The sequence below is a fragment of the Capsicum annuum genome, chromosome 1 (assembly GCF_002878395.1).
Source record: "Capsicum annuum cultivar UCD-10X-F1 chromosome 1, UCD10Xv1.1, whole genome shotgun sequence".
Classification (NCBI taxonomy): domain Eukaryota; kingdom Viridiplantae; phylum Streptophyta; class Magnoliopsida; order Solanales; family Solanaceae; genus Capsicum; species Capsicum annuum.
In genome coordinates this window covers 23,643,858-23,658,842 of record NC_061111.1, presented here as the reverse complement: position 1 = coordinate 23,658,842, position 14,985 = coordinate 23,643,858, and the positions used below count along the sequence as shown (strand labels likewise).

Sequence of the window (14,985 nt, the reverse complement as noted above, 5' to 3'; positions counted from 1 at the left end):
TGATATCTCATATTTTTTCTATTTTTTGATCGTTAAATGAATTAAAATTAAAAGATGTTAACTAATTAAGACATTAAGCTGCAAAATAATCTAAAAATTGCAAAGATTGAATCACTTAAGATAAAAATAATGGCTCTTCAATTCCACCTAATGGAAAAATGTAAAGACAGATAAAAATAAAATCACGAGTAGATAGCACTTAAGCGTGTAATTCTGTGATTAGTGATCAATGATTAATGAAGTGGTTGAAAATTATGAGATTTCAGATTCAAATCGCAGCACAAATAAATATCCTATGTGTTTTTTCTTCATCTATTCTAATTTTGATGGAAAGCATTATCAAATATTTGTTGTTGATGGGAAGTGGCATGTATGTCGTAAAATTAATTTTTTGAAGATTTTTCGTCCAGTTTTCGATATTGCATTGGAGCCCAACTATATATTCGTATTCGCATCGAAAAGTCTCATATTAGGAAAAACGCTCCCTAACAACAACAACTTTGCATATATGAAGACTCAAACCTAGACATCTTACTAAGAATGACGATGTATTTATCACTTCACCACAATCTTTGTTCGAAGCAGTTGTTGAAGAGTGTTCTAACATCCAGTTTCCTCTTTTAACTTGAATCCCAAAAACATTTTTTACAAACTTCCAAAAAAAACAAGAAAAGGGACTAATTAGCAAAAGAGACCTCATAGAATAGGTCACATGGGAGGAAGCTCAATCTTAAAGGGACTTTTGAGTTTCTGAGTACTAGAAATCACCAAAAACCCAAACCAGACCAGAAAAAGGTGACCCCAAAAAGCTACTCATATCTCAAAAACTACACTGAAGACAACTTTCCAGTAATGGCTGCACATGAACAACAACAACAACACCATGAACAGCAAAATCAAGAAAACCCCATTTCCCTTTTCTCTTTAGAACCCAAAAGTAACAACTTGGACAAGATTTTCTCCTCATATTTGGGTCTAAGTTTTGCAATCTTTCTTGGATTTTTACCCAAGAATGCAATTTCTTTAGTTTCAAGACTTCAGAATCACAACAAGGAGCTAACTTTTCAGCTTATTGATACAGAAGAACAGTTAAAGCAGTTGCTTTTTAGGAGAAAAGAGGATTCAAAAGCAAATGCAAGAGTTGTTGAAATCTTTGCAAGTCATAGACATGCTTGGCAGCAAGAAGAGAAGAGGTTGTTACAGCAGATTGATGAGTGCGATGAAGAGATTGGTGAGTTAAGAGAGAGAGTTGAGCAGTTTGAGAAAATGGAAAGTGAGTTAAGGGGTAATGTTGAGGAGTTGAAAAGGGAGATTAGTGAAAGAGATGAAATGTTGAACTTTATGAGTAGTAGGGGTTGTGAGATGGAAAATAGTACAAGTGGAGATGGTGGTGTTGGAGATTGTTATGGTGAAATGGGCTTGAGGTTTGGGAAAGTTGGGATATCAGAAGGGGGAATGGATAAGGGGGTAGGGATGGAAGAATGTTATTTGAGTAATGGGATGCCTAATGCTGAACAAATGAGTGGTGTTTATGGACAGAATAATGGATTCAACTCAGAATACTTGAATTCTGCTTCTAAGTTTTGGGCTGAAAAAGCTAGTCCTTGGCAGCAGGTATGATTCATTTATACATTCTTTTTGGGAACTTTTTGTTCTTTATAGTTGCTAGTATTTGAAGTTATGGTGAGTGTTGTCTGTCATAATGTGGTCAAAAAGACGGAGTCTTTGCTAAGATCTTCATGTAGGAAAAAAGGAAGAACTTGGACTATAGTTTGTCTCCTTTATGTTTGTCTTATATTTGGTTTTCCATGGTGGTAGTTAGGGAAAAAGATGCTTCTTTTGTTTAACCATGGGGTTGTACTTTAAGGATTTTGACTAGTACCTGTACCTGATATGCTTTGTTCATAGTGTTTTTCTGTTTGTTCATCCTGGGGATCTGGAAGTTTGTTTTTGTTTATGATATTTGAGTAACCAAATGAGCCAGAGCAATTGAGGATGAACAAAATTTAGTCAAATAAGCAATATTGTCTAATGTTGCAGTAAGATATAGTTTTTGGTGAAGTACAGGCCTTTATGATCCTTCTTCACATACCTGAAAATTTCGCAGGAATATCCAGTTTTAATTGTTTCTGATAAAGCCAAAATGAAGGTTTATCGAGGAGTAGTTCAGCGGCAAATTCAAATTGAATTGTATAATGATTACATTCTGGGATGCTTATTAATGAAATCTGTAGTTTAGTGGTGTACTCAGTTTACCTCCTCCTTGTCTTGTGCTTTGTCTTTATTGTTGAGACTCCTGTCTCTGTTATCCAAAATTTTGAATGGTTTGATCTTCTTGGTGGCTACTGAAAAGTTCGAACTACCCAGGATATGGTTCTGTTACTGAAAATTATATTCACCTTAACAGTTCATTTTTACCCTATACTGGTGTTGTGGACCACTGCTTAAAAACCAGGTCATCGTTTCGTACTTTTCTTCTTTCACCTTTTTCGTCCTATTAGAGGCTTGCAATTCTAGCTTCAAGAATGGTCCCCTTTGGTTAAATACTTTGCATGAAGGCTGGTTATGAAGGAAGCTCAAAAAAATGTATACAGATTAACGTCAGAAATTCGTTTTATTGGCATATAACACCGACCTTTCACCAAGTAATGGCATCCAATTATATATCCCCTTTGGTTGGGTAAGTTCAACGATGAACTGGCTAAAATGGATCCTTATATATGAAAAGGATGGGCTGTTATCAGTCAACATCTAGTTGATCTGTTATATTTCTGTTTAAGATTCGCTAACCTCAATGGAAAGATGTCCTTTCCCTTTCTTGTTGCAAGCTGTATCTTATCCTCGTCTGTCTCTGGATTTTATTTTTCCCACTACAGTGTCATTTTTTGTCATGCTTTATATATTATCGATTTAAAGCAAGTTATTCCATGAAACTTGAAATCCCTAAAGCCGCCTTTAATCCAGGCACTTCTTTTTCCAAAAGAATCACTGAAACATTTTGCCTATACTTGGTTAATGTGCTAAGTTTGGACTAGTAGAGATCACACAATCAATTTGTGCCTGCATTTTTGAGAATGAAACCCTCTGATAGGATTTAGATCTTCTTAACCTTGGTACTGACACCCTTCTAATTTGTTTGGATCTAGAGGAAAATTGAAGCCTTTCACTATATCGTCTTCAACTAAATAGAAGGCAAAAGAAAACACATAACAATCTGAAAAATAAACCAAACCGTTAGTTGATCAATGCCTTGTAAGCTACTAAGACATAAAGTCAGATTACGAGGGTTAAGACAGAAAGAGATATAAACGTCTAGTATGCTTTGAGTTCTAGTTCCCAGCTTGGATGGTAGGAGAGATGAGTTTTTTTTATGTGAGGTGTCATACCTATCTTACTAAATACCAGCTTGGTAGTTAGGAGGTAACTGCAACTACCTTTGGGTCTTAAGAACATCTATTTTCTTAATGCAGGATCTGCAGTATGATTCTGTCGATTCACTTCACCATTTAAAGCATTTTGTAGCAAGGTAAACATTCTGTGATTAGAGAAATGCTTAGACGTTTGCATTTTGGTGTTGAAGCAACTAACTAGAGTGATTGCTTTTGCTTTCACAGAAGGGAAGCCCCTTGGAAGATAGATGGTGAATCAACAGGAGTCTCCTCCAAACTAAAGTTACTTGAGCAGGAGCTACTGAATTTGGAAAAAATTGGGAAGACAGATGTATCCAAGGTACCATCATCAACGCGGAAGCAGGTGAAGAGATACCAAGCTCTTGCAGGCAAGATCGATGATCTATGCAGAAGAATGGTAATTCTTGCCTAAAAATTTAGTACATGGATTTGAAAGCTTGTTGCATGCATGCGTAGGTTTCTCTAAGAATGGACAATATGTTGTTTTTCCTCAAGAAAAATCGAGATCAAGAAATACGTTTTAATTCATCTTTTTTTGTGTGTATGTGAAATGGATTACCTCATGCATCCACAAGGGCTAGGTATTGACTACTTTATCTGTTGGACTTATTCGAAGAAGGCAATAAACTAGTCTTGATTACATCTGCTGAGTCAAATATTTAGATGTCGGGCTATACTCTTATCTTGCACAACACCGTCCTTACAGGAAGTGTTGACCAAGCATAAGCATGCTGCTAATAATGCTATCTTTCTTAGCAGCAGGCCAGTGATCCTTGTGAACCCAACCTGAGTCCTGAGTTCCGGACGCAAAGACAGACAGAGTTTCTGCTTGAAGCATTTCGACTTCAGCAGCGTGCATCTGAAACTGGACAGAAGTTGATGGTACTACAAACTGACAGCAGCAAAAGTTATTATGGGAATGTATGTGAAGGTCAAGCTCAACTAGCCACTAAGCGATCCTTTGACTCCATCAGAAATAACTTAAAAGAAATCCAACGGAATTTAGAGATATGGCTTGCTAGAATTATTGGGGATCTCGAGGGAATCCTTTCCCGAGATGGTGCTTCTCGTGTAAGGGATTATTATATATCTAGATATCCTTTTGTTCAATAGTTGTGTTAAACAGGCTCAGTAAAATCATGATTGAAAATATAGCCTCCTTTGATGAATTACTCCTTCATGCTATTGAAATGTATAGCTCTCCTTTCTGTTAACGAGATATATCATGATGGCAAATGACTTCTTTCCAACTGAATGCACAACGTGAGGGTGACGAGCTCATTTTTGCACAATAAGCAAACTATTAATGCTATCTAGTACTAGAGAGCATGACATATCAAAGCATGAAGATTTTTGACAGAATTATTGCTGGATGTCACTATACCTGATCTGGATGCTGCTTGTCATTTACTAGTTTCTTTGGTCCTGGTCTTTCTGCAGTTGAGATTTTAAATAAATTTCCTAGCTTGAGAGGGATAGTATGGTCCTAAGCAACTAGATAGTGTCTTCTGAAATCTGGCAAACATTAAATCTTTGTGGACCATGGCTTTCATTTGGATTGTGACAAGTGCACAGATAGCTGATTGTGGGACTACCATTTAAGTCATACCTGCAGTGTTTAAAAATTTGCACGTTTAGCTACTTCAAAACCAACTTTAAACATAAACGTCTGAAGTGCCGCTCAAAATCATTTTCAGACACATGGCGTTTGAAGTTAGGCATACGAAAGCCAAATTTCAGAAGAAATACCGAAAGTTTAGCATTTGCTTGTAGGAGCAAATAAGCGTTTGCTTGGAGGAGCAAACTAGACGATTTTGTTTGAAGTGTGGCTTAGTGAGCAAATGCGTGACATTTTTGTCTAAACTACAAAGGTTGGCTTCGGCTAGTTTTCGTTTGTAGTATGTCTTGACAAGTCCGGACTTTCAACAAATTGGTCTGGACCTTGGTAAGACATTTTTATTTGAATTTTGGCTTGACAATCCAAATTTTACATTTTTGTCTGAAGTTGGTGAAGCTTGTGAATTCACTTTATTTAAATTTACTTCTCATAATTGAAATTTCAAGTTTAACTAATTCAAAATATTATACTTCAAATTGTTATAGATCCGAAAGATACTTTTGTACAACTACTCAGGAGGAAATGTTTTATCTTCTGAATGTAGCCGAAATTGAGTAATCTTCAGAAAACTAGGATACAAGAACAACATACCCACTGGTTTCCTACAAAGTGACCACTGTATTGAGTATTCCCACAAAGTGAGGTATGAGGAGGATGCTTTATTCTCATAAAGTGGGGTATGAGGAGGATGTTGTTTCCGATAGACCACCGGTTCAAGACAAGAAAACTACAATACACTTGGAAACTTCTACATCTTAGATTGGATGATCTGATTTCTGAAAGTTCTAACGCATACAGATTTTCTTCAAAAGGCTACTTTAAATGAATTTGAAGCTCTCTTCCCTATTACTATTTGAAATACTTGGTATCGTAGAACTATTAAACTATCAGGTATTTCTAGGCAAGACTTTTCATGTTACCTTTAGAGTTAAATTTATGATATGAGTTTCAAAGTCAAACCACCGGCCTTCATAAGTTCAAACAATCAAATAAATGCTGAAAACATTAGGTAGAATTTTCCTCATGTTCTTGGTGGACAAAGTACTGACCTCATCCATCAAAACAAAAGGTAATAGAAAGCTACTCTGAAAATCTATTAGTCCAATAAAGTTTTAACCAAGTTATCAATCACTCAATATAAAGAAAACCAAATATACTTGTCAATCGGGCCGGTTTGACCCGTCCCGAACCAGCCCACCACACCAAACCAGCCCGGTTTGACCCGGCCCGATTAACCCATAGGCCGTACCGGGTACCCGGCTGGGTTAATTTTTTTGGGCCCAGTTAATCCGGCCCAGACCAAAATCGGTCCAGGCCCGCCGGTTGTTAAGAATTTTTATTTTTTTAAAAAAAAAAAATAGAATTTCTGAAAAATGGTCGTTGGCCCAACGGTAATATAGCCGTTGGGAGCCCAAAACGGCTAAAATCCCCATTTTATTAAAGAAAAACTTTTTTTCAATTAAATTATTTTTTTAAACCCAAAAAAATTCCTATAAATGCCCTACACTTTCAAATCATTTTCCACATAATTTTTCATTCTCTCTCAAATCTCAATTCTCAATTCTCAAATATTCTATATATTTAATTTCCTAAATTGCTCACTTTAATTTTTTTAATTTTGTGATTACAAAGTACGAGTGGAAGTTTCTAAAGTCGCAACCTTCGGATACTTCTAAAATTTGGTATTGTCGTTCCATCTCTTACATTTAATTTTTATTTAGTGTATTAATTGTTGAATATTTAATTTTATTATATTTGTTTATTTTGAATTTTTTTAGTTTAATTTATACTATGGATAAATTAAGAAACCTCGCTACTAAAGGTGTTAAAAATTTTATTCCGGAAGTGGTAGTGGTAGTAAAAAATGAATTACTAGCGGTAGAGGTACTTCAAGTAGTAGATATACCCGTGTGCCTTCGGCACCGCTTAATCAACCTTTTGAGGAAGAAGTAGGTGTACCTTTAGGTGTAGGTGTCCACGATATGGATTATGTAGAAGCTCGGAAAAATTACGGTATAGAAGAAGAAAATGAAGTAGATGCGGTTAATTTAGACGAAGATGATAAAAATATTGGTGAGACACCTGCAGTAGAAAATGCTAATGTTAGATCCGAATCGGTTAATCTCCCTCCCCGTCCCCAAGAGCTCAACCAACTAGTATTGCATGACAATTTTTTGAACGTCTATTAGATATTGAGGTGCAATGCAATATTTGTCAACAAATATATAAGCATAAAAGAGGAGGCAAGCAAGGGGGTACGGGTATGTTAATGAGACATATAAGTGATAATCATAAAAGAGAGTTAACTATTGCACGAGGTGGTGCGGATGTTGGTGGGTCAACGCAAACTAGAATGGACCTAGCAACCGGTCAGGTAATGAAGAAGTATAATAAATTGAGGGATCTGAAAGAAATAGCTAAAATGGTAGAAGTATTTTTTCTGATGTCTTTATTCATTATATTCAAGCAATTTATAATCCTATGTTTAATGGTATTCCTAGAAGTACTTGTAGGGCCGATATTTTTAGACTTCATTCACAATATTATTTTTATTTATCAACATTGCTAAAAAATATTTAGTGTAGAATGTCCCTAACTTCTGATCTTGGTTGTGCTGTAAATAAAAATGATTATTTAATCATTACTTGTCATTGGATAGATAGTAATTTTGTTATGCAAAAACGTATTCTTGCTTTTTTATATGATGAAGATCGTAAACATACTGGAGATTTTATTGCTGATTCGATTGTTAAAGTTGCAGAATATTACGGTATTGAAAATAAAATCTTATGTATTGCTTTTAATAATGTTTCTAACAACAAGACTGCTATAACAAAGTTAAAATCTAAGCTATCTCCATCGTTACCTGAAATTTTTCATGTTAAATGTGTTTGTCATATATATAATTTAATTGTAAAAGATGATCTTGAGTTTTTTGAGCTTTATATTGAAAAAATTCGGTTTGCCGTTGGTTTTATTCAATGAAATAATCGTAGAAATAGAATTAAAGACTTTAAACTTAAATGTGAACAAAATGGACTTGCACCGATATTGATGCCTAAAGAATGTGAAACTAGATGGAATGCTACGTATGATTTTTTGAAAACTTGTTATAAATATAAAGTTCCTATTACACTATCGTTTAACCAACATTGTGGTTCGTTTGTTGATTCTTCCCACTACATGCTGCATGATTCTGACTGGGCTGTAATTATAGATCTTGTTAAGTTTTTGAAAAAAACTTATATAGCTACGGTTGAATTTTTCGGTACTTATTATCCTACTGATTGTAATATTTTGACATATATAGCCGATATTTCTAGTTTGCTCAAAAAATATAAAAATAAAGAAGGTTATAAAGAAGTTGTTGGTGCCATGTTTGTTAAATTTAAAAAATATTTTTTTTCGATTCCCCTTATTTACTTGGTTGGTGCTATGCTAAATCCGTGCATGAAATATAATACTATGTGCCACTTTAGTAGTCTTATTTATGCTAACTTAGAAATAAATACTAACAATGATTCTGATGATGAAGAACAAGAACAGCCTGATTTGTGGACAGCTATGGCCGATGCAAACGCTTACATAGATAAATTATATAACCATTATGCTGATTTAGTTGATTTAGCTGTACCGACAAATATCACTCCAACTGTCGCTCCTCGTCCTCCCGAAGAGCCATCATCTTCTAAAAGGCCGGCACATAGTTGTTTTTCTGGTCACTTTTATGATTTACTTTGTTGGAACAGTGTTGAGGAGGGAGCTTACACAACAACTTATCGGGAAAAGCTGAAGTATTATCTCCGATCTCCGCTAGAGGATCGCAGACGATGGATCAACATATTGGATTGGTGGAGGAATAATGAAGCATAATATCCCGTACTTTCAAGATTAGCTAGAGATATCCTGAATGTTCCAATGTCAACTGTTGCATCAAAGAGCGCTTTTAGTCAGGGACGACAGCAGTTTGGAGACAACCGACATTCATTGGGAAGCAATGCAGTGAATGTTCTAGTTTGCCTTAGAGATTGGATTAGAGCCGAACGAAGAAATCAAGGAATGGAAACGGAGCCGAACAACGAGCAGACTTGAAGAAATTATGACTTCACGAAAGAATTCGGCAGAATCAAGTCCAATGCATGATTTTGCTCCCGTTGACTTTGACTAACCTATGCAAGTTCCCATTAAATTAACATGAATGAGTTGGAAAAAATGATGCAAAATTTATAGATTTTTCTTCCATGTAAATTATAAATTTTGGATCATTTTGCAATCAATAAAATTCAACATTCATTCACTCCTTAGTCCTTACTTTGTAATTTTTCCATTTAATGATTTAAATTAAATTTTTAGTTTAAATTAAATACTTAGTTTTAATATATTACGAATTTACTATAAAGTATTATTAATTTATTATATTAAGTAGCATATGTTTTATTTAAAGAAGTACATATATTTTAAAGTAGTATGTATTTATTGAATGGTATGTATATATGTGTATATATTTTCTGAAGTACTATATTTTTAACATATACATGTGTATATATTTTATAAATTAGTATATAACTATATATAGTGTGTGTGTGCATATATTGTAGTATATATATTATAGTATATTTTATTTAAAGTAGTATGTATATATTGAATGGTACGTATACATGTGTATATATCTTCTATAGACGTATATATTTAACGTATACATTTGTATATGTTTTACAAATTAGTATATAACCACATATATATTGTATGTATATATTGTAGTATATTTTATTTAAAATAATATGTATATACTGAATGGTACGTATACATGTGTATATATATCTTCTATAAACGTATATATTTAACGTATACATGTGTATATGTTTTACAAATTAATATATAACTATATATATAATTATATATAGTGTGTGTATATATTTTAGTATATTTTACTTAAAGTAGTATGTATATATTGAATGGTATGTATATAAGTGTATATATCTTATATAGACGTATATATTTAATGTATACATGTGTATATGTTTTACAAATTAGTATATAACTATATATACATAGTGTGTGTATATATTGTAGTATATTTTATTTAAAGTTGTATGTATATATTGAATGGTACGTATACATGTGTATATATCTTCTATAGACGTATATATTAATGTATACATGTGTATATGTTTTACAAATTAGTATATAACTATATATATAATTATATATAGTGTGTGTATATATATTGTAGTGTATATATTGTAGTATATTTTATTTAAAGTAGTATGCATATACTTAATGGTACGTATACATGTGTATATATCTTCTATAGACGTATATATTTAACGTATACATGTGTATATGTTTTATAAATTGGTATATAACTATATATATATATATAGTGTGTATATATTGTAGTATATTTTATTTAAAGTAGTATGTATATATTGAATGGTATATATATGTATATATCTTCTATAGACGTATATATTTAACGTATACATGGGTATATGTTTTACAAATTAGTATATAACTATATATAGTGTGTGTGTGTATATATTGTAGTATATTTTATTTAAAGTAGTATTTATATACTGAATGGTACATATACATGCGTATATATCTTCTATAGACGTATATATTTAATGTATACATGTGTATATGTTTTACAAATTAGTATATAACTATATATATATATAGTGTGTATATATTGTAGTATATTTTATTTAAAGTAGTATGTATATACTGAATGGTATGTATACATGTGTATATATCTTCTATAGACGTATATATTTAACGTATACATGCGTATATGTTTTACAAATTAGTATATAACTATATATATAGTGTATGTATATATTGTAGTATATATATTGAATGGTATGTATATATGTGTATATATTGTACTATATATTGAATGATATGTATATACGTGTATATATCTTCTATAGACGTATATATTTAACGTATACATGCGTATATGTTTTACAAATTAGTATATAACTATATATATAATGTGTATATATTGTAGTATGTATATTGCAGTATATTTTATTTAAAGTAGTATTTATTATTGAATGGTACGTATACATGTGTATATATCTTCTATAGACATATATATTTAACGTATACATGTGTATATGTTTTACAAATTAGTATATAACTATATATATATATATATATAGTGTGTGTGTGTGTGTATATATTGTAGTATATTTTATTTAAAGTAGTATGTATATATTGAATGGTACGTATACATATGTATATATATCTTCTATAGACGTATATATTTAACATATACATGTCTATATATTAATAAATTAAGATATAACTATATATATATATATATATATATATATATATAGTGTGTGTGTGTGTATTTAGTATATATATATTGTAGTATATTTTATTTAAAGTAGTATTAACATATTGAATGGTACGTATATATGTGTATATATCTTCTATAGACACATATATTTAACGTATACATGTGTGTATGTTTTTACAAATTAGTATATAACTATATATATAGTTTGTGTGTATATATTGTAGTACATTTTACTTAAAGTCGTACATATATATAGAATAGTACATATATATGTGTATATATCTTCTATGGTACGTATATATTACATGTGTAATTGTGTATATGTATTATGTGAATATATTTTTTAAATAGTAATGTAGTATATGCTATATATATAGTGTGTATCTATTATTTAGCGTATTTAAAATATACAATGGTGGATATATATATAGTGTATAATGGAGAAAAAACCTTTTTTTTTTATATTTTTCACTGGTTTTGATCGAATTTTTAACTGTTTTTGACCAGGTTTAGGTGGGTTGGATTGGATTGGATTGGATTAAGTGGGCCGGGTTAGGGTTGTTTTGAATTTTTTTACTATTGGCCCCAGAACCGGACTGACCCATTTAACCAGGCCCGGATCCAAACCGGCCACAACCCAAATAACTCTCACGGGCCGGTTTCAGGTTGACCCAGCCCAGCCCACTTAACAACCTTAAAACAAAATTCAAACTTCTATTTGTTTTTTATTAACAGAAGGTTCAAACATGCTTATAGCAGCATTGTTTTTCAGCCTGGAAAAGCAAACACCTGCTGTAACACTAAAATCAGACAAGCCACTGGAAAATAAGATTACATAGTCCAATATAGACCACAGAGCCTTAAGCTGAAGCAACAGCTTCTTCCAGCAACTGTTTCACCTTGGTAATGTAGTCGTTCATAGCTTCATCGGTGGATTTTCCTGCCATAAATGCACAGTGCAGTTAGTTGTGTTTCTCATACAGCCAAGGAAAAGGAAGTCAATCTGAACCAGTGTTAGATCACATACCTTCAACAGCCTTCCATGCGTCCCACTTTGCTCTGTCCCTCATGTTGAAGATACCAGGACGGCCTGCCCACAAAATAAGAATGGACGTAAGAACCAAACTTAGCTAGTTTGAGACATGAGTAGATCAGTATGCTCAATGCATTTCAAGCATAATACTCACTTGTGTTGACATTGCCAACAGTGGCCTGCTTGTAAAGACCATAAAGAATAAGCTTGTTCTCATTGGTGGTACTTTCTGGCAATGTCTTAGCCTTCTCAGCATGCTCTTCAAATTCCTCCTGAAATCTAAATATTTCAGAAAAGGGTGTGGCAAGCAGTAGATGCAACGTTTTACTTTCAGGTGTACTTTCTAATGATAAAGTAGGATAGTGGAGAGGAACACAGTTGGTGGTCGATAAAAAGAAAGTGGAGCTAACGAAGGAAACCTCAATCAACAAACTGCCAACAGCTCTAACAGGGAAACTGAAATGAAAATCTATAATACAAATAGAGTGTGCCTTAATAGTGTCAATTAAGAGTTTCCAATTCAGGTATAAATGTGTAAGTTCAAATTCACTGGTGGACTAGTTCGTGGTTCGTCCAACGAGTAGCTGCAAAATTTTGGACAAAAGAAGCACAAATAAATAGTACATTCCTCAACATTGTAGAAGACTCTGCTGTCCAGCATTTTGCTTTCAACATGTTAAAAAGAGCAAATTTGAGTGAGAATTAAGTGTTGCCTTCAGTTTGTGATGGCCCTAACTGCACATGTATTAATAGTTCATTCTGATTCTAAAGTTTCCTATTTCACTAAATGGTTCTCCCTGGATTTAGTCACTGACTTAAGCTTCAAAAGTATATACCACATTTATAGCCAATAATATTCACAATCTCAAAAACCGAATCCCATAAGATGAATCTTCAAAACATTGTTGAAATTGTAGACTACTTCTGGGCCAGAAACAATACATTGTTGAATAATATATGCCTTTTGACAAGGCAAAAATGTACCGCACAAATTCCTACTAAAGAGTGATCAGAATATGGCTCTTATGCCGATGCATCTAGAGGTAGATCCAGAATTTAAACTCAATAGATTCATTGTTAAGATTCTTAGCATCGTAGCCATTATATTATTAAAGTTATGGGTACATATCTACTTTTTATTTACACATAAATCTATGCTCCGCCTTGAAAGTTATGGGTTCAATTAAACCCGTATCAATATGATTGCATCCAATTATTTTTACCTGATTCGGTGCTTAAATCGCAATCAGTAGCACAAATCATCCAAGTAGGCCAAAAAGGAGCAACACAAATTCCTAATAACGACAGATGAAAGCGTGGCTCATCTGCCATTGCATCTGATTACTATTTCTCTCTACCTCGGTGCTTAAATTGTGATCATTAGCATAAATTTTTAACAAGTTCAAAAATGTACTACATCCAAACTACAGTATGAACTACTAGACATATACTCTTAAACATCAAATAAGCCAAAACAGATCAACCCAATCCCTCAGCCTTCACTCTATTTAACAACCAAGCAATCATTCTATTTGGTAGGGGTGAATCTAGGAGGACAGGCCCTATGCAAAAAAAATTACACTATATATATAAGGTGATGTTTTACTCCCTCCATTCGAAATTACTTTTGTCACGTTTTTGATTTGACATACACATTAAGAAAAAATGATTTGCCAAAGAGATTTTACCATTCTAGTCCTATTAATCAATGTTTAGTATATTATGTGTTTTTAATGATTGGTAAAATACCTGATTTTTTTTTTTTTGCCTTTTCTTATATGTCAACAATATGAGTAAAAATGAAAATTAAATAGAAATAAGTGATAAGTAATTTTGAACAAGGGATCCCCTAATTGAAAATTCTGATCCATCATTGCTATTTGGATGTGTAAATCTAGAAAAACACTCAAAGAAAGACCAAACCAGATATTATTAATACAGCACAACCGACAAAAAAAAATTAACAGATCCGGAAAACTAATAGAAATATAGAATTAATAACGTGAGTTAATGACAGAAAAATCCTTTTCATCGTCAAAAAGATTAACAGACAGTAACCCACATCAAGCAAGATGTGTATATATATACACTATAGTGAAAGGAAAAAAGAGAACAGTAAAGGGGTGTTTTAGACATTTCACCTTCAAAGGCATGATGGAGATCTGATATATAATAACGCGAGAAAATTGGAAGAGGAGGAGAAGAAGAGCTGTGTTATTTTCTTTTTTGTGTGCGTTTGATAAGATTGATTGAACTGGAGAGGTGGCTGGCTATATATATATATATATATTGTGTGTGTGGAGCATTGGAAACAACGCAAAATATTCCAATATACCGTGGGTTGGATCTGGGTCACTCACTAGTTCTAGTGGGCCCAAAAATACTGTGGAATTTTGGACCTACTTCAAAGATGGTTTTAAAATGGATTCATCTTCTTGTTTTTTTTTTTTTTTTGACTTTTTTATAAAAATTATATAAATATACAAGTTATCGACTATTAGTTATTACATAATATTACTATTTTCAAAAATAATTATAAATATCTAATATTAATTACACAGTATCCCTTCTTATATTATTTCGCTCTCTTCCGTTCTTATACACTCTAACACCC

The 14,985-nt window shown here is 32.7% G+C and overlaps 2 protein-coding genes across 3 annotated transcripts; one reads left to right on the top strand and one right to left on the bottom strand.

Moving 5' to 3' along the window:
* Positions 1–588: 588 nt before the first annotated feature.
* LOC107870381 lies at positions 589–4,624 on the top strand. 2 transcript variants are annotated; one of them, XM_016716900.2, is made up of 4 exons: positions 589–1,614; positions 3,471–3,526; positions 3,615–3,807; positions 4,167–4,624. In XM_016716900.2, the coding sequence occupies exons 1-4, from the start codon at positions 853–855 to the stop codon at positions 4,521–4,523; spliced, it is 1,368 nt and encodes a 455-aa protein (XP_016572386.2). In that variant the 5' UTR covers positions 589–852; the 3' UTR covers positions 4,524–4,624. The 2 variants fall into 2 exon arrangements, with proteins under 2 accessions (XP_016572386.2, XP_016572393.2); XM_016716907.2 differs by having other exon boundaries at positions 593–1,614; positions 4,170–4,624.
* A 7,419-nt stretch (positions 4,625–12,043) lies between these two features.
* LOC107870378 (acyl-CoA-binding protein) lies at positions 12,044–14,742 on the bottom strand. The gene is made up of 4 exons (XM_016716890.2): positions 14,513–14,742; positions 12,526–12,643; positions 12,366–12,428; positions 12,044–12,278 (listed from the first exon to the last, which is right to left on the bottom strand). The coding sequence occupies exons 1-4, from the start codon at positions 14,522–14,524 to the stop codon at positions 12,199–12,201; spliced, it is 273 nt and encodes a 90-aa protein (XP_016572376.2). The 5' UTR covers positions 14,525–14,742; the 3' UTR covers positions 12,044–12,198.
* Between the last annotated feature and the right edge of the window lie 243 nt (positions 14,743–14,985).